This window comes from Pundamilia nyererei, unplaced genomic scaffold (genome assembly GCF_000239375.1).
Source record: "Pundamilia nyererei isolate P.nyererei 1_Seehausen unplaced genomic scaffold, PunNye1.0 scaffold00010, whole genome shotgun sequence".
NCBI classification, from domain to species: Eukaryota; Metazoa; Chordata; class Actinopteri; order Cichliformes; family Cichlidae; genus Pundamilia; species Pundamilia nyererei.
Window position 1 is genome coordinate 5,909,771 of NW_005187411.1, and position 25,970 is coordinate 5,935,740.

Below are 25,970 nucleotides of genomic sequence, written 5' to 3' on the forward strand. Positions count from 1 at the left end.
TGAGACAGCATATTGTTGTAATGATTGAAAATCTGAAAAGACCCAGACCTCAACGTTTCACAAGAATTCAGGAATGCCCTTTGTCAAGCTACAGATTTGAATAAGATAATAAGCTGGTTTAGGGCTAAAGGTGGATTGCAGGAGCAAGATCTGAGGTGTTAAACCAATCAGTCACAGAGACACGAAAACCTTTGTGCTTCCTGTCAAAATGTCCTTGAAAAAACAATATTCACGTGTGCTGTGAAAGCACGTCTCAGCTGAAGCATGCCTAAAATGTGTAACTAACACAAACCTGCACATTAAAAAAAAAATACTCTTAGGCATACTCCTAAGATATATTATTTAAATAAATGCATTCATGAATGTATATCATTGAATGAGGAATGGGGAAAAAAAAAATGAAATTATGGCGCACAATGCCTCAATAAAGGTCTTGCGTTGCACGCCTGTTGTTGAAATGATTGAAAATGTGAACTAGCCGAGACCCCGGCATTCTCCCAAGAATTTAGAAATGCCCTTTTGTCAGACCAAGGATTTTAATAAGATTTTACAAAATAAGTAAGAAAAGTTTTTAGAGAAAGTATTTCAAAAGCATGTTTTCATTTTTAATCTTACCTTAAAGGAGCTGATCTTGTTTCCAGACAGATTGAGTTTCTGAAGGTTGACATTAGGATCAAGGCTGTGCCCTTAGAAGAAGTTAAAAATTATTTGATTGCCATCATTATTTTTCACATAGCTCGCCGAATCTCCATCAAACTGAACACAAATTACTCTGAGAACATACCGATCTTTTCAATAATGTTGTCAGCAAGGTTTAGTTCTTTAAGGTCTAGAAGTGTGTCCAAGCCCTTTAAGAGAAAACAACAACAACAACCACATGTGGAGACTAAGTTAAGCCTTTCTGAAGGTCTTTCAAAGTTAACTTTGGAAATTGGCCGATTTTTCAGTCCAGTCATTATACCCGATCATTTTCAGACCAATGTTTGTTTGTTTAGCCACTCATCACTGACCCATGAGTCGTTCAAGTATTTGAAAAAAGCACCTACCTCATGGGATGAACCAGTGTTGTCTCTAAGCACTTTTTAAATTGGTTCTTTACAAAAAAAAGAGAAAACCAGACAAGTGGAGGGAAAAAGGGAGACCTTAAAAAACTATCTACACAATCTGAAATTGATGGAATTATTTAGGCAGAAATGTACCATCAGCCTTTGAGCCACCATTCAATACCATCTGGAAAGTATCTGATTGACAACTACTTCATTTTCCAGCAATGATCCCAAACACATTGCCAATGCAGTAAAGGTCTACCTTGTCATGCTAAGATGGTCATATCAAATATTGACTTTCAAGCTTTTCAGAATTCTACAAACTCTGTTTTTGACATATATTATCATATATGTTTGCATGTTTCAATAAATTGCTGCACCTGCTGTATTTCCCATTTTCCTAGCAAAATATAAAGAAATGAGTGGTGGCCCACAACTTTTGCACAGTACTATGTGTAAAAGAGCAGTTTTGTTCTGCTAAATAATTAAAAATCTTGCATTACAAACACAGAAAAGCAAAGGAGATACAACCCTAACCTTAATCTTAGTTATGCAGTTGTTATTGATCCACAGCACCTCTAGGTGGACCTGCAAGTCCAGATTCTTTATTTCACAGATTTTGTTCTCATAAAGGTACAGTTTCTCCAGCTGCAGGCAGTTCTGTAGTCCAGATATTTCCTGCAATAAAAAGAAAGTAGATTGTTTGATGCATGTGGCACAAAACACACATGCTTAAATGTGCATGCGACACCTGTTTATATCAGTCCTCATATAGTTCATATTTCTTTCACGGTTTTCAGACTTTTTGGGACAAAAAAAATCAGTGTATCCATGCACCTCCTCCTTTTTCAATCCAGCTCATTCATAGTTATCACCCTGCCTGCAGGAACACCTGCACGTGTGTCTTTGTCAGCTGGGGATAATTATGCTTAACACACAGGATTCAATGGTGGTGTGAACTAATATTTCATATTTTATAGGTGAAAAAGACACATTACTAAAGAATCTTCACTTGCATCCCCATGGCAAAATATCTAAAGGACAGGAATGATTCAAGCTATCACCAGTTGTTGTTACCAGCATTTATTAGCATAGCAAACACACCGTCAGATGGCACTGGACTATCCAGAGCTCCTGAAGCAGAGGACAGCACTCAAGCCCATCAATGTGCTCTATGTTCTGGCCTATTATGGTAAGCTGGGACAGCCTTGGGAAGAAGGAAAGGCCAATCATGCGGGGGAAACCAGAGAAGAACATCTCCAGTGATGTGATGTTGCTTCCCTCTTGTGCAATTTTTTCATAGGGGACTCCATTAGCCATGCACTGTTAATTAAAAACAGTAAAGAATGAAGTAAATAGGAGAAACCCGCACTGATTTTTTTTATACGTATTCAAAACTGAATATTTATGTGATAGTTACCAGTTTTTTGATCACTTCCTCTTCACTGCGGTTCTTTTGCTTCTCATTTGACAACATATCTCTGCAATTAATTAAAAATATGTTGCTGAAAATATCCTGCCTTATTTTTACTGAGAGAAAACGAATGGACAAGTTAAAGTAGAGAGTTAGTACAGGTAAACCTACCTGTAATAACTGAGGTCAGCAAGTAAGAGTACGAAGTCACCACACATCAGCGCTAGCTGTGCTAGCTTCTAACGTTGTGCTTGTAAATAGTAAGTACGACAGGAGACCGTTTAAATATCAATCGGCTAAATTTAGTGTACATCTAAATCAAAATTATTTTCCATGGAGAACTGAACAGCAGCAAACCTCGCTGGTTGCTTTAGCCAGTGTTAGCCATCAGTCTGTATCCAGGCAAGAGCGTCTGGTTGCTAAGACAGACTGCAACTTTTTGAGGTCCTGCTCATATTAAAAGCGGCCGCATGAGGGCGCCATATGGCAAGGGACATTTTTTTAAACATCAAACCATAAAATGCACACAACTATTTCTCCATTTAAAACATTACCATGGGATACATGAGGAATTTATGCCACTTTTGAAAAAATAAAAACATATTCTTTTCGCATTATTAAAAAAACATCTTTATTATTCTCCTCTTTAGGCCATGTGTCCAGTTTTAATAAGCTAACTGTCGCTATTTTCTCAAACCAATGCTAAGCACTGGTTTGACTGAATCCTCTGACCTCATTTATAGGCCGAAAACACCTTTTTGATCTTTGACTGTGTCCCAAATAAAGTGGTGCCAACCGTAAGGGCTCGCGGACACTATGACGTCAGCGTCGGAGCAGTGAACTAAAACAATCAACCTCACTCCTTCTCCTTCTCCTCTCACTCCCGACTGCACCGCCTCATCTGTGGCGTCCACAAACCCCGGTCTCAGCTGACAGACGCCAGCCAGGAGCCGCACTATTGTTGTTGTTGTTGTTGCGCGGTTTTCTCCGTCACACATCCTAGCGCAAACGATTACGGCAGAGAGAGAAGCGGCAGCAGCTTTGTGTAGCTAGTATAATATCATCTGTCCGACGACAGGAAAAAGGCATGTCTGCGCAGCCCGGTGAGGAGCTAGGCTCGGAGGGGAAGTGGTTTGGGGATGACTATGAGAGGAACGGCCTGTTTGGTAACACACAGAGCCGCTTCGGCGAGCTGCGCGAAGAATTGAAGCCGAGAGGCGGCGACGCGTTGGGCGACCTGGATCAACAATTTCATCCTTTCCAGGACGACGGGAAAAGGCCTCCCGTTGCTATGGAAACTGCATCTACAGGTAAAGCTTGCACTTATTGCCCTTAAATGCTTAAATATGTGACAGTTTATAATCAGTCTAGCCACGTTACGTGTCTTCTTTTTCAGAAGGTAACAGGACGATGTTACGGTGTGAATAAATACAGTGTGAGGGACGCAGGCGAGAGCATTTATCAGAGAATTAGCGTTACGACAGACGGCTTGTCTGTAAGCCCGGGATAAAACTTCCGAGCTCGAAAACAAAAACAAAGCCAAGAGGAAGCAACTTCAGTGATGCCGTAGGGGAAAAAATGGCAGACATATTTCCAAACTAAACTCGGCAACAGCCCTTTATAGTTATGAAACGTCATATAGCTCATGACCGAGTGGTTTTCCGCTCAGGAGACAAGAATCTGCTTGGATGAAGGCAATCCCAAATAGCCTGTTGAACTCTGAATGGCCTGTTCATTACCATAACTACTGTATCATCTCGTACATGTGGGCTAGGTCTACATCTATATTAGAAATATTTGCTTGTTGAGAAGGTGAGGCTACAAATTACAGGCCTTAGCTTACAAATCCAGTGTCTGGATAGAAAGAGAACAGCTTAATCCCTAAGCATAAGATTTCATTAGTCCAGTAACAAAACTAAAAATACAAAAAAGAATGGGTAACAGAGAGGACACGTTTATAACATAGATGAATAAACATGAAAGAACCTAATATAATGATAATAAGAAGAAGAAGAACTCACGAACTAGATGAGTTTGGAAAGGTTTTGGGAACTTTAGGGGAGTTGTTGTCTGTCTTTTATATTTATGCGCAAGAGAGGGGTTACATGATACATCCCAGTTTTTGTGTGCACCTCCGTGGATAGTGTCAGTGATGTCATCACATTGCTGGATGCTGGACTTTGTGATAAGATAAGGCAGACCTTGGTTCTGGATCCGTCATCATTCTCCTTAGCACTGCTCATCTCAAGCTGCTATTTTTAATCCTTAACAGTGTTCACTGTTCACTTGGCGAGCAAAACTAGAGCCCTGCACTTTTATTCACCAATCCACTGAAAAATTCATGAGCTTGTGCTTTAAAAAAAAGAGCTGCCCAGTTTTTCTTCCTTGCTGCTCAGGTTTTTCACATTTCACTTGCTGCTGCTTCTGCAGCAGCTGCTCCAAAACAGAAAAGAAAACATCTAGCCACTGGTAAATCCTTTAAGGACAACAGCATAGCTGAATGCTTAAATTGGACTTAAATCCTTTGATGCACAGAGCTGTCCATGAAAGTATCCAAATCTGAATTGTGCAGTAGGAAAACCGCTTGGAAAATTGACATAAAACACACAGAAACGCTGCTGAAGCATTTAAAGCAAGTCAGTGTGACATTTTAAACTGGCTTGTCAGCGTTTGTCCTCTTGTTCTAGAAGACGTAAACAGAGCACTTGCTCTACTTTTTGGCATTCTGTGCCAGACAGGCTCAAACATGGGTAGGTGCATGCAGACAAACACACACACACACTTTGTTTTGGTTCCTAAAAGAGGAAAAGAATAGCTTTGTGCTGTTCCTCGGACTCCCATTGAGCCGTATCCATACCAGTGAAGTAATCCACTTTGTCAGTTATGTTCTTGGTGGGAACAGTGCAGATCTCATCACATCTAGCAGGGCAGAGAGGACGTTTCACTCTTATGTGGTCATGTTATCGTCCAGTCTGATCTTTGTCAAAGACATTCACTCCTAAAAGTCCACTCATGCTTTTCTTTTTCTCTTCTCTGCGTTGCTGAAAAAATTGTTTTGAGGTTGGAATTTTTTTGGCTTTGAACATAATGAGATTGGAAACCATATCTTTCTGCAGATAATCAATCCATGTCTGTTCTAAATCATGTTCACAGCTCTGATGTACCCACAGACCCCGATAATGCTGATTTCAGCCGTATTAAATCACCACAGGGCAGAACCTTATCCTCGGATCGGATAACCTCTTTGATCTAAAAGTTTCCCATCCTATAAAAGTTTCAAGAGTCACGAGAAAAAGAAGGAGCGGAAGGAGCTCTGACCAGTTCTGATGTGCTGCGAGAACACAACAGTTGGGTTTGGTTGTTCTGTAGCAGATGGTGTTTCTGATAGCTTGGGCCTGAATTCTGCCAGTGAAGAAAAAAAACTGAGCACATAAGATACACAAACAGTGACACTGCCTTTACTTTTTCATAACTCCTCCTGGTGCATCATTTTATCACAACCTGAAAAAGCATATCGGTCATAAGAAACTTTCTACTCCAATCCAGTGGCTGATGGGTGGATTAGACTCACGTTTTTCTCCTTTTAGCACAGATCAGTGACAAGGATGAGACAGCATATGTCTGGCTGGGACTTTTCCATATCTTTGAGATAGAAAAAGCACTTAGTGGACTGCATAAGCCAGCACAGTGCTTTTAGCCGTGAGAGCTGTTCCCAAGGGGAGGGGGGAGGGGGTAAGCAGTACAAGGTCTTTTCAGAGCAGATGATAAAGATGCAAGATAAAATAAGAAAGAAGGGGGCTTAATGGTTAGAGAGGTGAAGCTGTGATGACAAGGCTGGTGTTTCAAAAGGCTGGCGTGATGGGAAAGAGTAAAAATATGATAGACAACACTTTCCTTTAAGGTTAACTTTAACTTGGTATCTTATGGTCAGCTGTGAGTGTTTCTGCTGTTGCATGAGCCTTACATATCTTAATAATAGTTCATCTGTCCACCTTTTCTTCAGCAATCTTGATAACTCAGTCAAACTTGGTGGATGCAATGCTGAAGAGCCGAGCGAGTGCGTTGATGAACCTGAGGTTCAGTGCATAATTCCCCATGCTTCCCATATATTGACTGCTGACTACTCCATTTTGTGTGTAGGAGTGGCATCCACAATCGCCACGCTCTCCACGGCAATGTTTATATTCAATTAATGCATCCTTATGCCAGTCCTCTTTTCACAACCATAATTTTTAGCTTGTCTGTGTGTGACACGTTTAGGAGACATCTGTAAATTGTAGCTTTAAAGAATTAACCTGGGTTGCAGTCCTTCTGAGTTGGCACTAGTTTTAATAATGTGTAATCTGGATTTACAGTCTCCTGGACCTGTTACCTAATGCTGAGGCATATAAGGACAAATAAAGGTGAGGTAGACCAAACTCAAGAAGCTCTTTTGAAGAGGGACCATAGAAAAGCATTAGTGCGCTCATTATATCAATAAGTCAACATTTTAGATCCCATGTGTTCACCCGGAAGGCAATTCAAAGCCAACATGTGAAACATGATGCCATGTATCTGATCTTACCAGCTCTCTAGCGCTGAGCAGAGAGTCCTGAGTAATCCCTGGGCATAGTGCGAAAGTGCTCTCGGGATTAGAATTACTATCAACAAAGGCACTCACAACGAGCATTGACCATTAGGTTTTTTTTTGTGTGTGGGCGTGTAAATTATGGTAGTCTTTGTCAGCTTGCCTTCCTACCTGCATCCACACTTTTAAAAGCGAATTGCTGTTTAAAAGTCACGCTAAATTGACCCGATGAGAGCGGTGTGCAGACGCTCGGTCTGGATCCTCCCACATTCTCTCTATTCATCCATAAAGCTTCATCCAAGCAGGAAAGATAGAATCAATACACTGGAAGACAAGCACTGTATAACAGCTACATTCTAAATGGGGATAGATTTTATTTAAACTGCCTCTGAATGGATTTATTTTTGACAGAGGCTGCTGGAACAATAAAAATTGTCCTGGTGGCCTTAAGTGATTTTTTTTAAACAGTGGTGGATTCACCAAACATTTCTTACAGTAATTGTATGCCCTTGTCATTTCGGATCAATGCAGCAGAGCACTTGAATCCATCTGCCCAGCTGCTCTCCTATCGACCTCAGCTCTCAGTATAGGCTGTTTTTGTGCTGCCCTTTTTTTCTTTTTCTTTATCATCATTAAAATGTGGTACTCAGTGATTGGTATTCATCTGCTTGTACATGAACTTAAATGTAAAAGCCAGAGCTTTTAGAGCCAGAGACCATTACAACTTTAACTTCATTTAAACACTGATATACAAAAGACTCAATTTAGAAATCTATTATTATACCAGCTACCAGGAAATCATAGTGAACCCTAGAGTTATAATTTCAATCATCCACATCAATCACAAAAGGCAAATACTTAACTTTCTTCATAAAATACCACCAGTTAGTTAAATAAATTTACCAGCATGTAAACCACTTGAGCTCTGCTAACACACTTACAAAACTCAATAAAGGGAAACAGAAGAATAAAAACAAGTGAATAATATGCACTTCCATGTACTTTTGGCTTATTTAAATGTTTTGTGATTTTGACACATGCACATGTCTTTGGATATAGTCCATGTTTAGCATGTTTTTGTGCAGTTTTTGTCTTTCCGGTAAAGAAAGGACAACTTGTAGGAAGTTCAAGCCCCAAATGCACAGATGGGTTGAAAGAAGAGCACTGTAATAGAGCCATTTCCACAAGGTCATATGGTGAAAGAGAACACCTGAAAAGTAACACCATTGCTCATTGGGTCATGGGTGGAGTAATGGATTCCTAACAGAGCTGTGAAGTCAGAGATGCCTAAAGGAGAAGCTCAAATACACTATATGTTTTTGGAAAACTGCACTTTTGGGGGGGTTGGGATTTTACTTCCGTACACCACAACACTTGAACTCAAACAATAAAGATTATTTTAAGTGTAGACTGTCAGCTATAATTCAAAAGTATTGCCTTAACTGACGTTTGATACCAATATTTAGAAGTTCAAAATGAATGGAACAAACTAAAATTTTTAACTGTAAAGATTGTTATTTATGCTTGGATAAAACTCTTTTTCAGTAAATGACTGGCTGTTGTCACATCACCACATGTTGTGTTTCCTCCCTTGATAAGCTTGTCGCTCTGCCTTAAGTTTGGTCTTCGGTAACTAAAAAACATTCTGTTGGGTTGAGATGAGGTGACTTGGTCAATGAAGAATATCTCATTTAGGGGTGGGCGATATAAACGATATACTATGGAAGCCCGTTTCCGCCACTAAAAAAAAAAAAGGATCCATAACTCAAAATTTCGAGTTATTTTCTCGAAATTTTGAGTTATTTTCTTGAAATTTCGAGTTATTATCTCGAAATTTCGAGTTATTTTCTCGAAATTTCGACATATTAACTCAAAATTTTGAGAAAAGCAACTCGAAATTTCGAGTTAGCGGCTGCCAAATCAGTAATCTACGTGAATGACGTCATTTCCATGTTACCCGGAAGCTGAAGCCCTCAGCTACAAATGCTCCAGCTAAGCTACCGGTATTACATCCAGTCGTGAATGCACAGATTGCTGAGTGTTTTCAGCCTGGCTTCACAAATGATGAAATCCCTGTGTTATTAGCTGAATCACATGGTGTTACTATCAGCAAACATACTTTAATTTGTTGGGATCCGTTTTTGAGTGCGCGGTCCTGCGCCATATGCTTCCGGGTAACAAGAAAGCGACCTCATTCACGTATATTTTTGATTGGCAGAGCTAACTCGAAATTTCGAGAAATATAACTCGAAATTTCGAGTTATGGATACTAGCTTTTTTTTTTTTAGTGGCGGAAACGGGCTTCCATAATATACGATAGAAACTATATAAATTTGGCCAACGATAGAGATTTTGACTATACCGCTCTACCGCGATAGCGCATGTTGATGATGTCATCAAGCTGCACCTGTTTTGGTCAAAAGCATCGCAGCGGCTACAACCATTATCATCGGCAAATTGTGCCGCACGACAGTCATAGCAAAGAGATGAAGCACTTTTGAAATATGGGGAAAGCCAAAAACGGCGCTTCCTCCACTTCCGTAACATTTATTCATTAATGTTGAATTCTCTCGCAGCTGCTCTATTCCCATGTTGTTGCAGTGTATTAATAACTAACCTCGTATTATGGATGAATAATCTCAGTTGTTCTCCTGACTGAAGTTTGGCCCATGTATAGCATCCTGCTATGCGATTGGATTTGTGCCTGACCACCAGAATCCCTCACGTTAACTTTTATCGAGTGGGAAAAAAAAGTTGGCGTTCATCCTCCAGCTTCACTGTGCTAATGTTATGCTAACATAGCTGTGTCGCTAGCAATCACGTAGCACAACATTATATACCAGGTAGTCCAACTTCAGTAACCCTGCAAACGTCACTGCTGTTTAGTTTTCTGTCTTCATTTATGTTGGAAGTGGTAGCAGAGCTGTACGTTTTAATTAGTTTCAAAAATCTCTCAGTCAGAACATGGGATGTCATGTTTAGGTGGAAACTAAGGAGCTAACTTCCTGTTAACTTGTAACTTCGTTGAATGTATTAAATTCTGTTTTCATCGATGCCTGGATGTTAAACTTAATTGTTACACCTGGTAAAGCAGCAACGCTGATGATTTTATTAAAGATGAAAGAATTTAGACCGTTTTTAACTCTCAGTGTTCGTTTGACTAAGGGACCTGACGCCCAGATTACTCCGCGAAGCTCCTCACTACGGCAGCCGTAATGCTCTGACAATCCATCAAGCAGTGCTGCTTACCAAAGTTTTTAAGTGCCTTATAGTGTGGAAAATACATTATACAGAAGAAAAGAATATATCGCAATATATATCATTACTGCACATGCTTCAAATTATACCGCGATATGGATTTCAAGCCATATCGCTCAGCCCTAATCTCATTTCTCTGCTCTGAGAAACTCTGGGTTGCTTTTGCACTATGCTTTGGGTATTTATCCATCTGAACTGTGAAGAGCTGTCAGATCAGTTTTGCAGCATTAGGCTGAATTTGAGCAGAGAGCACAGCCCTACACACTTCATAATTCATCCTACTGCCTCCTATCAGCAGTCACGTCATCAATAAACATTAGTGACCCGGTTACACTGGCAGCCATACATGTCCATACCATAACATTATCTCCACCATGACAGATGGTATGCTCCAGATTATGGGCTGTCTCTCAGTTTTTTCCATACAATTCTGCTCCCATTATTAAGGTAGAAGTTAATCTTGGTTCCATCTGAAAACAAATTCTCTCTTTTAGGTGTTTTCTTGCAAACTCCAATCTGGCCTCCTTCTTCTTGAGTATAACCAGTTTTCATCTTGTTGTATACGATTTGTATTTGCATTCATTTGCATCCACATCTCTTTGGACCTCATATTGAGAGTTCCAGTGATGCCAAATATAAGTTCCTGCTTAATTTGACAATTGTAATTCCTAAGCAGTTAATCCAGTACTTTAGTTAAAGCACTTGAATTACAGGTGAAACCCCATCTCCAATCACCTCTTGATTTAGTTTTTAAATCTCAAATCCTGTGGGCCGTACAGAGGCATAAATTCCCCCCAAAAAGTCATCATCCAAAGGCTTATGAAACTAACTGTATGACTGGGACTATTGAGGGTCTCTGTGTGCTCGGACAGTGCAGACAGACAGACTTATGCCAGAATGTCAGTCCAGCTTGTTCTACGGATCATGGAATCAGCAGCATGCCTTTTGACTCTTTCCTGCACTGCTGCCTGCAAGGAGGGAGGCACCATGATGCTCGAGTCTGTAGGCATGCTTTGTGGGGGGGGAAGCGACATTTCTTTTTGCATCTCCTCATTTTCAAAGTTTCTTTTTTAATGCTTTTTCGTTTTTATTGCACACTGAATGACTGCCATATAGGCGGCTCAGTGCACCTTTATTTCCAGTGCTAATATATTCATGTTGCAACTCCAAACCCTTTTGATATCTGTGCTCACATTTGTGTGTTGCCTGATAATTAGGAGCCCATGCCTTGGTGTAGCACAGATTGTCAGGCTGCATTAGTTTCAGAGCTGCACTGGCTGCACAGAGGACAACAAAGGGACTGCCCATTCACAGCACTGCGCCATCCTTTCAGTGACATGATTATGTTGTGTGAGCTGAGAATTCCTCTGTTGTCTTTTCCAATCCTGTCCCAACTGCAGTAAGGCATTCGTTTCAGCCTTGTGGGTTTTTTTTCCCATTGTCTGGGTGCTATATCAGATCAGCAGATTCAAAATGCCCTCAATCTCCACCAAGTTTGTCAAGCGGCTGCTCAGAGCAGCTGCTTTCATGGCGGTTAAAGACAGAAATCGTGCCTCTTAATTGTTGAACGTGCTGTTGAACTGTATTTCCTGTGTTGTTATGTAAAAATGCTTGATATAGATGGAAGCAGTGGGGGTGTTGCCTACAATCAACAGGAGCATGAGCAGTTCCCAGTTTGGGAGATGACCTCGCTTCACAGTTTTTAGTGGCTTTAAGTGCTTCCCACTGCACAGCATTTGTACAGTGAATCAGTGAGTGTTAAGATTATGATGCTGTTGCCTGTGGGACGATTGATGGGACCTATACCATAGTAGTGGACTAAGAGGATTACATGTTGCTTCACTTTAGCAGTACATCAAGGGCATTCATGTTACTGAGCTGAATATGGCTCAACAGCAACCTATTGAAAAACGTGTTGACCTGCTTTGCTTTCCTTCCGTGCCACATCACGCTTTCCCCTGTATCTCAGTTTGTGTGTGTAGTGTTTATGTCCCTGTACTGCGGTATGATGTATTGTTAATGACTGAGGAAGCAGCAGTTGGAAGGACAGCCGAAGGAAAGGGTGGCGGGGCTTTTCAGAGGAAGCAAAGGGAGGGACGGGACGTCCTGACCTGTTGGGTCTTCTGTCAGTCAGTCTGCATCCTCCAGAGCTAACCCGAAGGCTACTATTTAAAATCTTACCCCCTCATCCAGCCCGGCAGCTGGATCCAGCCTATTTATAGCCTCACCGCTGCCCTGGGAGAAGCAAGGCTGGAGAGCAGGGGGGAGGAGCTGGATTTGTGGAAGCATAAACTCTGATTTGTACACAGCATAATACAAATATTAACATTATATGGTATATAGTTTGTATTTTTGTGGGACTACTGTGATTGCTGATGTTCATTTTATACACATGTTGCACAACTAAAACTGGTATAGGGTAAACAGATTCCAACAAACTAAATGTGGGGCAAAGAGTAGGCATGTGTGGGACAAAGTGGAACAATACTAAAAAAGGGTAGGCTGAAACTGAAGAAATACACAAACTATCCAGACATGTTTGGTTAGGGATGTATCCATAGACCTGCAGATGTGTCTCTTTCAGCCACGTTTACTTTTATAAAGTAGAACCAATAAAAATGTCGGACATTGTCTCAATATGTGTGACAGGAGGATGAGATAAAAATGTTGCAGTTTTATATGAAGTGGGACTCTTTGTCAACTTAGACTGGGAAGCTTGACATGAATTCTTCAGTTGATCCAAATTTATTAAAAGTTTTGCCCCGTCCCCTGCCCTTCCCTGAGCCTGGTTCTGCTGGAGGGGAAAAAAAGGATCTTCTTCCTTCCTACTGTCACCACGTGCTGCTAATAGTAGGACATTTGATTGTTGGTCTTCGTCCTACCTTAAGGCAACTGTTGTCATTTGGCGCTATAAAAATAAAACTGAATTGAAATTAAAGTCAGGAAATGGAAATACTTGACTTGACCTTTGCTCCTGATTCTTAATGTTCTGACATTCCTTCCTGTTTTATGTGACATTATGTGTCATTGTTATGGGTGTTTATTAAAACCATATTAAATTAAATTATCAAAAAAAATATTTAAAACATTTATGGAATATTAAAATACGTGAAAAACATCATGGTTGTGGGAAGCCAACAAGCCACTGCTTTAGCACTGGGAGTATCCTATCAGTAAGCAAACTTCATTACAATATAAACTAAAACACCGCATTAATGAAGCATGGACATTCAAATTTATAAAGTGAGTCAACTCCAACTACAGCTCATGTCTGACTTGAACTGACTCACCTGCTTAAGCAGTAGAAATAGAGGACAGGACTACACTCCTGTAATGGGAGGCTAAAATACTAAATTAAATAATCCTAATATAAGCAGAAGTTGCCCGTCAAGACATACCTCTGTATTGTTACTGCTTATCCATATCTTCATGGATCAGTCTTAATATACATTACAGTGACTAGAAGCAACTGATGAAAACCTTTCAGCTTACCACAGAAGTGGATAAATCAGCCCAGTCCACAAAGGGACACACAGCACAGTCCAGAAAGACGGCAGGGAGTAGTCCTCACACCTGCCAGCAATCACCTGTTTACCACTTCAGTTTGCATTATGTGAGACTGGTTATTTTCCTGCCTGGTCCTCACCGTTCCTGTGCTGCATCATTAGCATGTGTGCATAAGCTCATTTTGATGACACTATTTTGTGAAGACGGAGAACTGGTGATTACAGAGTAGAAATGTGATTACAGAATACCCTTTGCTGGCATGATTTAGAACAGACTTTGGCTCCGACACTGTGTTTTTTGGGGGAGCCTGAACAATCCCCCTTTGTCCCTCGTCGGGTACAAGTACGCTCTGTTACCGCATCCCTCCTGATCTGCACAGACAGGCACCCAGTCTGACTGTGCTGCTTTCACAGCCCCTCTTTTTGGCAGCAGATCCAGCTGAAGCGCAGCCTTGTTTAACTGGATGTTTTCATTAATCAGACTGCTCAGGCACAGGCTGGTTTGATTCTGTGTGACACTTATCTGTCACCTAAGTTTCATGCCTCTCTCTCGCTCTTGCTTTCTGTCTGTCTGGTTGTTTTTGTAGATGATCCCATGTCTGGCCTGTTCAGGAAGCCTATGAATGATGATGGTGATGTCTACACTTCCCTGCTGTCCAATCAGACCTTCACAACGGGCCAGGAAGCCTCCTACCTGTCTGACGACCTGAAGCCCTCTAGCCACGCTTCAGGTTCTTCTTCCTTGGATCACTTCTCAAGTGACACCTACAGCTTCAGCTCCAAGATGACTTCCAGCCAAGCTAGTGATGCAGCAAAATCTCTGCTGGGCTCAGATAAGACAGAATCCTACAACTACATGGACATCAGCCACGGCGACGAGCGCCCTGACCAGCAACAGGGGGCTCTGCACAACCTGCTGGACAAAGGCTCAGCTGGACATGACTTATTGGGCAGCTACATTGATAAGAATCCCAGAAGAGATGAGGATGATGAGGATGAAGAAAATCTAGGTCCGGCACTGGGCTCCCATTCTTTCCCCTATGTTGAGGAGCCATCTGATGAGGAGCTGGGAGACTACCGTTCCTACCGAAACCTAGGCGACACGCCACAGACGGCCAGCCCGGTGAAGATCACTTTGACCGAGTCCCAGCCAACAACTACTAAGGCAGAGCCGCCGCCACACCCCCCCTCAGTCAATGCGTCTGAACGTGAAAGCGTCCTCAGTGTGGGCATACAGGGGGTCCCCACTGTCACGCTGTCAGAGCCAGAGGACGACAGCCCAGCCTCCACTCCCAGTGCTTCACCAACAAGTAGGCAAAGCACATAGTCACACACAAACACCTTTCACCTGTGCACTACATGGATAAAAGTCTGTAGCTTGGTATATCAGCATCAATATACACACACACACACACATTAGAATTACAGGTTAAGTTTTTTCTCTGTGGCTGGGGTGTGCAAATTACCATATTAATAGGAGAAAATGCTAACATTTAGCACTTGTAGACAGACTTTATTTGCTAAAAGAAAAGAGTTTTCTTTATTCTTTCAAAAGTTATGTAATCTAGCTTTAAGTCATGTATGCACATACTGTGTGTCCAGATTTGCAAGGAAGACACTAATGCCTTCTTTTCTCTGGATTTCTTTGTGAGCAGAAAAAGATTTCCCCTCTCATGACATATTCAAGTCTGATGCAGTTTCCAAAAGCAGCCCAGGCACAAAGGGCAGTGGCAGGGACCATGATGGCAGCAGCGCAGAGTCTGGGGACTCTGAGATTGAGCTGGTGTCTGAGGAACCTCCTAAGGCCAGTAGCAACCCATTTGCCCAGCCACCTAAAAGCAAGGGCACGTTCAGCCAGCCTAACAACCCCTTTGACAGTCCCCCAGTTGCCAAGGGTGGTTTAGGCCTCGCTGGCAGTCACGCTCCACCCACAGCTTACAGCATACTGAGGGAAGAGAGGGAGGCAGAGCTTGACAGTGATCTCTTCATTGAGTCTGCGTCCGAAGAAAGCCCAAAGAGAGAGCAAGGCTTCAGTGGCCCCAAACAGGGAGTCAGCCCTCCCTCCCCCCTGGTTCCCACCACTGTCCCTCCCCGCAGTACCACTGAGGGGGCGCCCGTTGAGCCCCTGGTTTCAGAAAAGATCAAGACCCCAGTGAAAAAGGAGGAGGATCGCCCTAGCAAACCAAAGCCCCCAACTGCGGCCGTGCCTCCCGAGGTGCGATCAGAAAAGCTCCACCAGGAAGACATGCACAAAATCACCAGCGAGGGCAAAGGAGACCTGGGAAAGCCTATTGCATCAACTTTCCTGGAGGGCTTTGATAAACAAAAAGGTGAGTCCTAAAACTGTTGCTGTTATATCTTCTTAGGTTTACACACAAACTTATAACTTATTGTGATCTTTTATTTGTTGCTGTGCTCCCATCTTAAATACTAGCTGTCAGCTCATGGAACAAGTACTAATTTATCTGCTGGTGTTTATCATAGAAGCTACTTATTGGACTGCATGTTTTGGCGATGATTTGTTGACAAGGCCGTGAAATAGCTGCTCAGTGTTTATCTCTGCACAAGGAGTGGGTGGGAAGGCTTGTCTTGCACTATCCCCACAATTGGTTCCCCCTGGTGGTGTATAGAAGGAAAAACAGAGAAAGGATATGGTGCTTTAAAATGCAAGGCAACTGAAAATCATCAGCTACAGTTTCAGGCCTGTGACTCTAATGATGCAAATGATAAGAATTACAAATGTGCAGGAGGGGGTGGAGGCCTTCCAGCATCTTGACAACATCTGGCTTCACACATCAGCCTTCAGCCCCCTGAGATTAGATAAGTCAGACATGCCACTCACAGTGAGCAGTTAATGCTGGATAGCCTGCACCTTTTGATCTCAGCAGGGCTATTTTGATTTCTATTGGCTGTTCTGGCTGTCAGTGTAAACAGCGGGTTTACATAATCCTGTGATGTCAAAACTGGGGCGCTCTCTTACTTAAGAGCTTTGAAGGAATCCTCTTGAATCCCACATGTTTGTAGAGCAAATAAAATAACCTCTGATTTAGATTTTTTTTTGTCTGCGTTGGTTCCTCTGTGGCCTCTAAGAAAGCATGGGTTGTACCGACACCCTGGTTGAATCAGGTGAATAGCTGCATGTTTAAAATGTAAACTGACACATTTCATAGCAGCTGAATGCATTTGTTTTACTTTGTTTACTGAGGCTAGAAGAAGGTTCTGGAAATGCTAGTAAAAAGCAGGTCAGGTCTTTTTTTTTTATCTCCACCACTAGAGGGCATAGTGCACCTTTGTTATGTTAGGCTGTGTTGAAGGGGAGAAGATTTTGTTTGCATCAGTCCATGCACTTCCATACCAGTTGCCATAGCAACAGCGATGGGGGACCAGGTTAGCTTTTTCATTTCCTCTCCATGGGTATTGGCATGAAGGCCCATCAAGCTTGTAGGAAGCAGAAGGTGTGAGGTGTGGCTGTCAGCGGGTGGAGGGGAGGAGGACTGGCAGCTTTGATGGGATTGAAAACTGGTATTAGCACATTGTTTTCTGTTCAACGTTGACACCACACAATGACTGTGCTCTTTAAGTTGCATTTTTACACATCCAACTTTGCTTTTTTCTGTCACATTTTCCAGCTTCATTTGCATTACAAATGTGTTCTGGAGAGGAAACCATAACACACAAACATCCCGAAGGCACTAAGCAAGGAGCATTGTGCTGTAAATGCACAGTGTCTCTTGTTATGAATTATTAAGAACAAGCACTTTGCCTCTTAATTTGCCAGTGAGTCATATTGGAAAAGGCTATTTTAATCTATGGCTACAATCATAAATTGTGTCATGTGCAAATACAGAATAACGAATCTGGATGGTTGCCATATTTTTCAATGCTCATAAAATATTCCATTGCATCCTGTCTGGTGTGCAGCATGACATCAGACTATAGAATTCCCTTTTTTCTTCTATATTTAAGGCTGCACAGCATGTGGTATGTGCTATATTTAATGCGCATATTGCAAATGATTCAAATACATATGATGCCACACTGGAGCTACGACAAAAGCAGTTTTCTAAACACCACGTGACCCTGCATCCACCTAACCCTTCCGTTGCTTTTACCCCCACTATTACAAATTAGATGCTCTGTTAGGACTTTTATTGTGAAAGGAAAGAAGCTTCGATTGTCACCACCCCCCAAACCCCCCGGGCTCTTAATCATTGCATGGATGATTTGCTGCAGCAGAAACTGTGGTGTGGTGTTTACAATTTACCCCCCTCCACTCCATTCCCTCCACACAGACAGGCACATACGCACTTTCCCTTCTCCTTCTGTTTCTAGCCAGCACCGCTCCACAAGCATCAGTCTTTGTGCTCCGTGCGCCGGCAGCACCTTGGAAACCTTTCCTCCCTCCCTTCCTCCCTCTCTGTCGTCTCAGCCTCTCTCTCGCATCCTTTTTCGACTATTCATGCCTTTCTGGGATGAGTGAGTGAGTCGGTGCGACCGAAGAGCTAGGCAAAGAAGAAAACGGAGAGCAGAAAGAGAAAATCAAGAGAGAGAGAGAACAGGGACAGAAACTGATCACCAGCATGCAGGGAGCTGCAGACGTGACCAAGAAGGAATGCTCCTGGAGCAGTTGGAAAGGCCAGGGTACTGACGTGTTTACTGTGATCTGCTCATTTATTGTCTGTGCATACGTTGTGGCCGTGGAGGGGTAACATGGTTATTTCTGCATGTAGGTTAAACATTCATGTGTGTCACCCTTGCATGTGTGGTTTGCATGTTACATATTAGCTGTAAGCGTACGGGATTCAAACTGTGCCGTTTGCTGTTCCACCTTTCTCACGGACACGCCCTTATGACGGATCGTTTCTTGTTTCATGTCTGTGCATCTCACAAAAAAAAAGGAAAACAAAGGGAGGGGGAGGGGGGGTGAGAGACGCTGCTTGGTGTTTTGGAAAATAACTGTATCCTCACCAGTGTGCTGGGAGCCATCTGTTTTGGGTGCATGGTAATATGGATGCTAGTGTCATGGACCAAGGCATATTGCTGTAATCACCCTCCCCGCTTTGCGACTGTGTAGGGAAGCTGGTTTATTATGGCGGATGCTCTGTTTTGTGTAACGAGGCAGTCACAGCATCCAAATGGCACTGACAGACTGTCTCCATGGTAACCAGGGCGCACCCAGTCCCATTACATCAGCCCTTTCTCTCTGGCCGCCATGGCACCTTGCAGAGACTGGGCCGGAGAAGAGCATCCTCCGGCCGTCTGTGCCAACAGCAAGGAAGAGCTTACAGAGGGGGCCGAGAGAGAAAATGGCGTCTTTTCCTCCACGCCGATTGTGGTTCATTATCTGTCGTCTTTTTAGGTCTAGTTAAGCCATAGAAACATGACAGACTGGTCTGTTTATTGTATCACAGCAGAGACCATAACAGTATCTGATTCAGGATGACAAAAACATCCTATTTGTTATTAATGTGCTGAGTCATTATACATTTAATTTGATCTACATCGATACCCCAGGCTGTGTAACATTATAGCCTGATGCGAACGATACACAGCATCAAGATCGCATCAAATTAAGTCACCGCAGTCAGCACAACAAAGGATGAAAGTGAGCTGATTTATCTTCTCCTTTTAAATGCCTGTGCATCATCATTTTGAAGCTGTAGGCATTTTTGTGTAGTCATTCTCATTGCCATACAAAATACTGATTCACTGCCACCAAACTCATCAGGGTTGATCAAACTATGATGTAGGCTTATCCAGGGGTGAGTCATGGATACATGATGTAATCAAAATAATTAAAAATGACAGGTATACAAAACAGCTTATGGGTTTTCTAATGCACACTGTTGGCCAAAATATATTCTCTCCACTGCGGATGCTTTTCTATCTGCTGCCACCTGGAGAATTTAACTTTATAAAGTCACAGAGTTTTTAAAATTAAGAACACTAGTGGCAGCTCTAAAACCAACTGTCAAGACTGTATTAGCTTTTCAAATATTATAATAATCTTTTTTTAATCTTAGCTCACCTTTCAAGCCAACTTCCTTGTGATTGAATGCCCCTCACAGTTCGAAGGTTTGGACAGCAGATGTGTGGGGTTTGATATGACTCTGACATGACCACATCAGAAAGATCCCATCCCCTGTTTTTCTCATCATAAGAGTAGAAAAAAAATATCTAAAACTGAGAGTCAGCGCAATCTGAAGTCTGAGCTATTAGTTCAAACCTCTTTGATATGTTGGTCTTGTTTGATATGAACACAGTGCATATATATATATACATATATGGGTGTGGGTGTGTCTGCTTTCAGATAGTTTTAACAGTCTTAAGTTGTCATTGAGCTGTGTTAATATAGCATTAATATATTAACCAATATTAGAGAATAATAATGATCATGATGAGGTACCATCCCCAAGTCCAAATCACAGTGGCCGTGGTCCAAATCTTTCCCGACTCTCGGCTGTGAAAGATGGTTGCAACAGAAGTCTTGTTGCATGTTTTTTCCATCTGGCTGATGGCTCATTTCAGGCCACCAGGATGTCTTCAGTGATTTAATGAGGTCAGGCTAAACTAGTTCCACTACAGAAAAAGGGGGATGGGAAATCAAATTATTGACACTGGTGTTAATCATTTTCTGTTTTGTTCTTTTTTGCTCAGTCTTTGTGTTCAATATCAGAGCAAATAATTATATCATCAGACTGGGCTGTCAGGCAGCATTTGTGCTTCCTGTGTACATTCAATCAGCTTCCCCCCGTCATCGCTGTACTTGGGATTTACATCGTGCTATCATACCTAAGGGTTTCCTTTATATGAATATCAGACTAAGCTGTTAAACAGGCTTTTGGTGAATGGGCTGCACTTGTGGTTCTACAGACCACTTAAAGTTTCTCATTCACCCATTCAAAAAAAAATAAATGTGTAGGAGCCGAAGCTTTAGCGTCTTAAGAGACACAATGTCTTTTGATCAATATGAATTCAAACACTAATTTTGCTCGTGATGTGGTTGTTAACTGTCGACTTATAATGTATAAGCCTTTTAAACACTCACTTCTCTTCATTATACACTGACACAGCCTTGTCCACCCATAAGTCTATTTAACCTGCTATTGTCCTTTTGTGCTCCACAATAAAGGGAGTGGCTGTTCATATGTCGGGTGCAAAGACACATTATGTGCCGATGTCTCCCCAGATTCGGAGAAAATGAATCTCTCTCTGTTCCCAAAGGAACGTTCTTTCCCCTCCCTTCCTGTCTCTCCATCTCTCACTGAACGGTGGGGAGAAAATGGAGCATGGTAACTATGGTAACTGCATCAGGCAGGTGCTCAGCAGCGCCATGCCACCAAAGCGTTTTAATGGAGCAGTCTAGGAAGATTATTAGCTGTCGTAAGTCAAATCGTGCAGTTTTAAGTCTTTTGGTTCTTCCACTCTTATGTGCTGACTTATAAATTAGTGGCTGGTTGACGTTCTTTGTCTCATCTCAGCTAGTCTGCGCTTAAAGTCTGAGCATAAAAGCACTCCAACAGAGAACGAGTGTGTGTTTGCATGTGTGTGTGTGTGTGCTGGATTGCAATGTGGTTCTTTGGCAACCGCACCCCATACACGTCCCTCTCCATCCCTCAGCCCCCATTCCTGCTCAGGCGAATGCTGATTTGCTGGTGTGGCTGTAGCCCCTCCCCTCCTGTGCAGGGGGGGGGGGGACTCCCCTTTCACCGCTCTCCTTTTGTCCGTGGATAAAGCAACTGCCTCTTTCCCTGTTCAGCCATGGGAGCCGCAGGTCAGTACTCGCTTCTGCTGCAGCTAAAGCTTTTCAGTCTGCGTGCCATCTGTGCGGCGCATCACAGACCTCAGTCGCTGTTGCCTTGTCAACACCTGTCACCCGAGCAGAAATGTCTGTTGTTGATTTGTCTGCGCTACCTGTGCCTGCCCGTGTGTGTGTCTTTGTGTGTATTGTATGTGAGCATCTCCGTTCAAATCAGTAGCCACATGGAGAGCCGTGCCAGCAACAATGGATCGAATGGGGAGTGGTCCATGTGCAGCTGCTGTGACAATGAATGAGTCTTTGATTTCACAGTGGTGGTGTTGTTTGGGATAGGTCTTGAGCATTTTTGTAATGTATTTTAGTTACTAAGAAGACAAGACATGCTGTTTCACAGTGTGGGAACAGTGTGTGACGGAGCCGAGACTCACTCAGTGACAATCGTTGTTCTTTCACATCCAGGTTTAGCCTCCCTCTTTGGCATCCACAGATGCCTTTTAGTGGAGAGTAAAGATGGCCGTCATCACTATGCTGCTCACAGCTCCACAGCTAAAATTAGAGCGAGCAGGCAGGCAGGCGGACAGCACAGAGGAAGACACCCAAGAGACCCCAGCAGCGATCTTCTGTTCTTCGTGGGCACAATACCTTACATTAAACAGTTCTCCCTGCATGTCATCAAGGATTTAATGGCGTCCGTACTATAGTGGTTCTGTCTGGCTCGCAGTGGTAGTGGTGTGCTTGGAGTGGAGGGGCAGCCGGTTCAGCAGAGGTGAAAGGAGCAGCCGACAGTTCTCATGGAAACAAGCCCATGTTTCCAGCCGACTGCCAGAGGAGGACCCGTCGGCTGCTGGAGCTGTAATGGTACACTGAGCTAATCCTCAGTTATCACTTTGCGTTGCTAGTGGCTTTAAATTACAGGGCCCACCACCCAAAGAAGACTAGAACAGAAGGAAACCAGTGCAGCAAGACACATGACAGCCTGGGGGTATGTGTATATCCAAAATATTTCTTCCTGTATGAGGGAGCGTGCTTCACAGGAATCATTGTGTTTTGCTGCATTAATGAGATACTGATGCATCGTCATCCTTCATCATGATCCAGAGCTGCTGCTCTGACCAGATCACATTGAGCCATAATCTGTGAACTGCTGATAGTGCTTCTATTTCTGCTGCTGCGTTCAATGAGCTATAGGTCAATCATTAATTCTGCACTGTGAGCAGGCAGTGCAGGTGTACCTGGAGTGTAACGTGCCCGTTTGTATGTATGTTTGTATACGTATGAGACCTGACCAGATGCTCCTGATTTTAAGCACACGTCAGGTATAACAATGAAGCCCTCCGGCCTGGAGTGTCGCAACACAGATTGAAGCACTTGTTCAACTAGTCAGAGTCAGTTATTACCTTTGGAAAGGTCGCTCTATATATAGAGGTAAAGAAACTTAACCGGCACACCGTCACTGGGACACCTTCATTCTGCCTAACCTAATGAAAAGCTGGGTTATGAAGCTGGGTTAAAACAAGATAACGTGACAGCTCTCTGAGGACCCTGGGTTGTGAACAGCTTCCAGTAATTTGACCCAAATGTGTGGTGTGTAGACCGCAGCAGCCTAATCCAGTTTGTGAAACGTACATCTGTGGATACCAATTGAACCTAAAGAATGCTGGTTATGGATCCTAACACAGTTTACCTTTGTTCTGTCCTTCCCTCCCCAGCGATTGATCTGCTCTACTGGAGGAATGTGAAGCAGTCAGGGGCCGTGTTTAGCAGCGTGCTTCTGCTCCTCTTCTCCCTGACCCAGTTCAGTGTGGTCAGTGTCGGAGCTTACTTAGCCCTGGCTGCCCTCTCGGCCACCATCAGCTTCAGGATCTACAAGTCTGTACTGCAGGCTGTGCAGAAGACAGATGAGGGACATCCTTTCAAGTGAGTGGAAACAGTTGAAGAAAATGACCAGTTTGCATTAAACAGTCAGTGACATTCACATAATGGATGGCTGTGGACATGTATCACTTTTGTCTGCTCTCATATATGTTACCAGGGCCTACCTGGAGATGGAAATCGCTCTGTCTCAGGACCAGATTAGTAAATATGCTGACAAAATCCTGCTCTACACCAACACCTGTATGAAGGAGCTCCGCAGGCTGTTCCTTGTACAAGATCTGGTTGACTCTTTGAAGGTTTGCATCACATTTAAAAGAAGATCACTGTTTGCTTTTTAGCCCTGCTGAGAAGTCTGCTAGCTCTAACTTTAACTACACTTTGTTTCAGTTTGCTGTTCTGATGTGGCTCCTGACCTACGTAGGCGCTCTCTTCAACGGCCTGACACTGCTCATCCTAGGTGAGCTCATCCTGACTTTCAGGCACTGCTGTTGACTCACTCACACTCCATCTGAAGCCTAATAATCATCAGAATACAGAGCCTTATATATTGGGAACTAAACAGAAGTATGACATGTCAGTCACCATGAGAGAGCACCAAATACATTTATTGGAGGCATGTACTGCTCTATTTCATGTATGTGTTTGCTTTTCCAGTTTACCTTAGATAAGGGAAGTGTTTGGGGTGTGCTTGGCCTCCTGTTGAAACAACTTTTTTCCTGTTTTTAACATATTTCCACTTCAGGTCAGAGTACTTTAACCATTATTTTTCTGTGCCTCTGCAGCTGTGGTCTCCATGTTCACCTTGCCTGTGGTCTATGAGAAACATCAGGTAGGAATGCACATCAACTCAAGTCAGCTAAGGTTTGGAAAAAACATTGCTCAACTTCTAAAAAGTCTTTTGTTTTTAGGCACAAATTGATCAGTACGTGGGACTAATACGGACCCAGGTCAACTCTGTGGTGGGCAAGTGAGTGGCTGCCATTCAGTTATTTTATTTGAGGAACTTTTTTGCCAAAGAAAGGGGGAAAAAAAGTTTACAACTTACCAACTTTCATGTTTGTCTACTGCAAACAAATGAAGGAGAAGTACCTGCCGTTTTCAGTGGTCACAGTCAGACTTCTCCAAAGTTGCTCAGTGTCCAGTATATAAGTGAACTTCTACTGGGCATCTTTCATATATTTATGCAACTCGGTGGTTCTCAAACTGTGGCATGGGCAAATGAGGAAAAACAAATATAGGTTTGCTGATGCTATTGCACATTTTATTTAACTAAAATGATCAGATACTATTGTTAATGATAAAAATATCAAAACTGTGGGATGTGAAAATACTAATTCTAACTGCTTAGCAAATTTACCTATTCTCCAGCCACTTTTGAAGAAATGAAAAGCCACAGATGTTTGCATTATGCCCAGGGTGTTTCTTTAAATAAACTCATCAACACCCCTCAAAAATCAAGGAGTTTTTAGGTTTGTAACTGCTTTTCATACCTAAATATGCACTTCCTGGACGCAGGTTGCTAATTTTAGTCAGACTCTACTTGCCGGGTCCATTGACTACCATAAAAAGAGAACACACAAAGTCATGCCCTCCTTAAATTAAAAAAAAGATAAAAAGAAAATCCAGCGTAAACATCTTGCTGTTAACATAAAAATTAAATTCCTGTTTTCTCTGTCAAGGATCCAGGCAAAGATCCCTGGAGCCAAGAGGAAGGAGGAGTAGACCCACGTGTCTCACCGAGAAGCTGACAGTCCAGTCCAGCTCGGAGTCAGGCCCACCGTTAAAGAGCCTGGTCGTCATCTGTGGGGCGTAGTGCTATGTCATCTTGGTGTTCTCTAAAAGCATCCACTGGAGAAGCCTTCACCTTGTCTATAGCAGTCTAATCACTAACACACACACAAACAGTCACACGTATGCACATAATCCTGTTTCTAGGTAGACAAGTACACAACTCGAAGACAAAAAAAGAAACTGACTTTTTTTGTGTTGCTTATTATGAAGTGCATGAAGTCGAGCCTTGGGTAAATAATATTTGATATCTTTTGTGCAGTTTTTAAAAGTCACGCTACATCTTTTGCTTTGCAGTGCTTACCACAAACTGTACGGTTTGGCACAAAATGGCTAAACGCCCACAGACGTGCTCTGCTGCCAATGTTGAATACCGCTTCATGTTTCTGAGTTAGCAGATGGGGCTTCTCTCAGTATATGTCAATATATATAAATATCCAAAATGATTTCCTTTTGGTGTTTCCAAGCACAAAATAATTTAACGATATGCGTCTTAGATGTGGTAATTGTAGGGTTTTTGCTTTTGTATAACCATAAGGAACAATACCCACGCTCATGTTTTAGGTACTATTGTACAACTTATGAAGACAAGGAGTATCTGGTGATATTTAGCTTGTTTGAATAACTGTCCAACTTTGTACTATGTTCAACTATACTCTGTAGTTCTTTAGACCCTGGACTCTTTAACTATTTGCACTCACAGTATGTATTTAATTACAAGAATAAGAAAAATAAATGTACCTTGGTGTAAAACTTC

At 42.5% G+C, this 25,970-nt stretch overlaps 2 protein-coding genes across 5 annotated transcripts in view; one reads left to right on the forward strand and one right to left on the reverse strand.

Annotated features, from left to right (window-relative positions):
• lrrc9 (leucine rich repeat containing 9) overlaps positions 1 to 4,527 on the reverse strand; it is a 20,540-nt gene extending 16,013 nt beyond the window's left edge. Inside the window, exons 1-6 of one of the 2 annotated variants that reach the window (XM_013908433.1) lie at positions 4,482 to 4,527; positions 2,467 to 2,527; positions 2,151 to 2,369; positions 1,584 to 1,724; positions 785 to 848; positions 616 to 686 (exon numbers count right to left, since the gene is read on the reverse strand). In XM_013908433.1, coding sequence (XP_013763887.1) covers positions 616 to 686; positions 785 to 848; positions 1,584 to 1,724; positions 2,151 to 2,369; positions 2,467 to 2,523 — 552 coding nt within the window. In that variant the 5' untranslated portion in view covers positions 2,524 to 2,527; positions 4,482 to 4,527. Of the gene's footprint in view, positions 1 to 615; positions 687 to 784; positions 849 to 1,583; positions 1,725 to 2,150; positions 2,370 to 2,466; positions 2,528 to 2,631; positions 3,219 to 4,481 lie in introns of those variants that run through there. The other variant, XM_013908432.1, reaches the window with a different exon arrangement.
• Positions 3,323 to 25,970, forward strand: rtn1a (reticulon 1a). Of its 3 annotated transcripts, XM_005723982.2 has the most exons (9): positions 3,323 to 3,770; positions 14,379 to 15,101; positions 15,447 to 16,121; positions 23,260 to 23,467; positions 23,583 to 23,721; positions 23,813 to 23,882; positions 24,208 to 24,254; positions 24,334 to 24,392; positions 25,105 to 25,970. In XM_005723982.2, the coding sequence occupies exons 1-9, from the start codon at positions 3,548 to 3,550 to the stop codon at positions 25,145 to 25,147; spliced, it is 2,187 nt and encodes a 728-aa protein (XP_005724039.1). In that variant the 5' UTR covers positions 3,323 to 3,547; the 3' UTR covers positions 25,148 to 25,970. The 3 variants fall into 3 exon arrangements, with proteins under 3 accessions (XP_005724039.1, XP_005724041.1, XP_005724042.1); XM_005723984.2 differs by lacking the exons at positions 3,323 to 3,770; positions 14,379 to 15,101; positions 15,447 to 16,121 and adding an exon at positions 17,992 to 18,432; XM_005723985.2 differs by lacking the exons at positions 3,323 to 3,770; positions 14,379 to 15,101; positions 15,447 to 16,121 and adding an exon at positions 21,273 to 21,565.

Excerpts from the sequence above, each read along its gene's own strand:
- rtn1a (XM_005723982.2), top strand. The coding sequence starts at position 3,548 with ATGTCTGCGCAGCCCGGTGAGGAGCTAGGCTCGGAGGGGAAGTGGTTT. Across the intron at positions 23,468-23,582 it reads GATGAGGGACATCCTTTCAA|GGCCTACCTGGAGATGGAAA; the intron begins GTGAGTGGAAAC and ends ATATGTTACCAG. Across the intron at positions 23,883-24,207 it reads CCTGACACTGCTCATCCTAG|CTGTGGTCTCCATGTTCACC; the intron begins GTGAGCTCATCC and ends GTGCCTCTGCAG.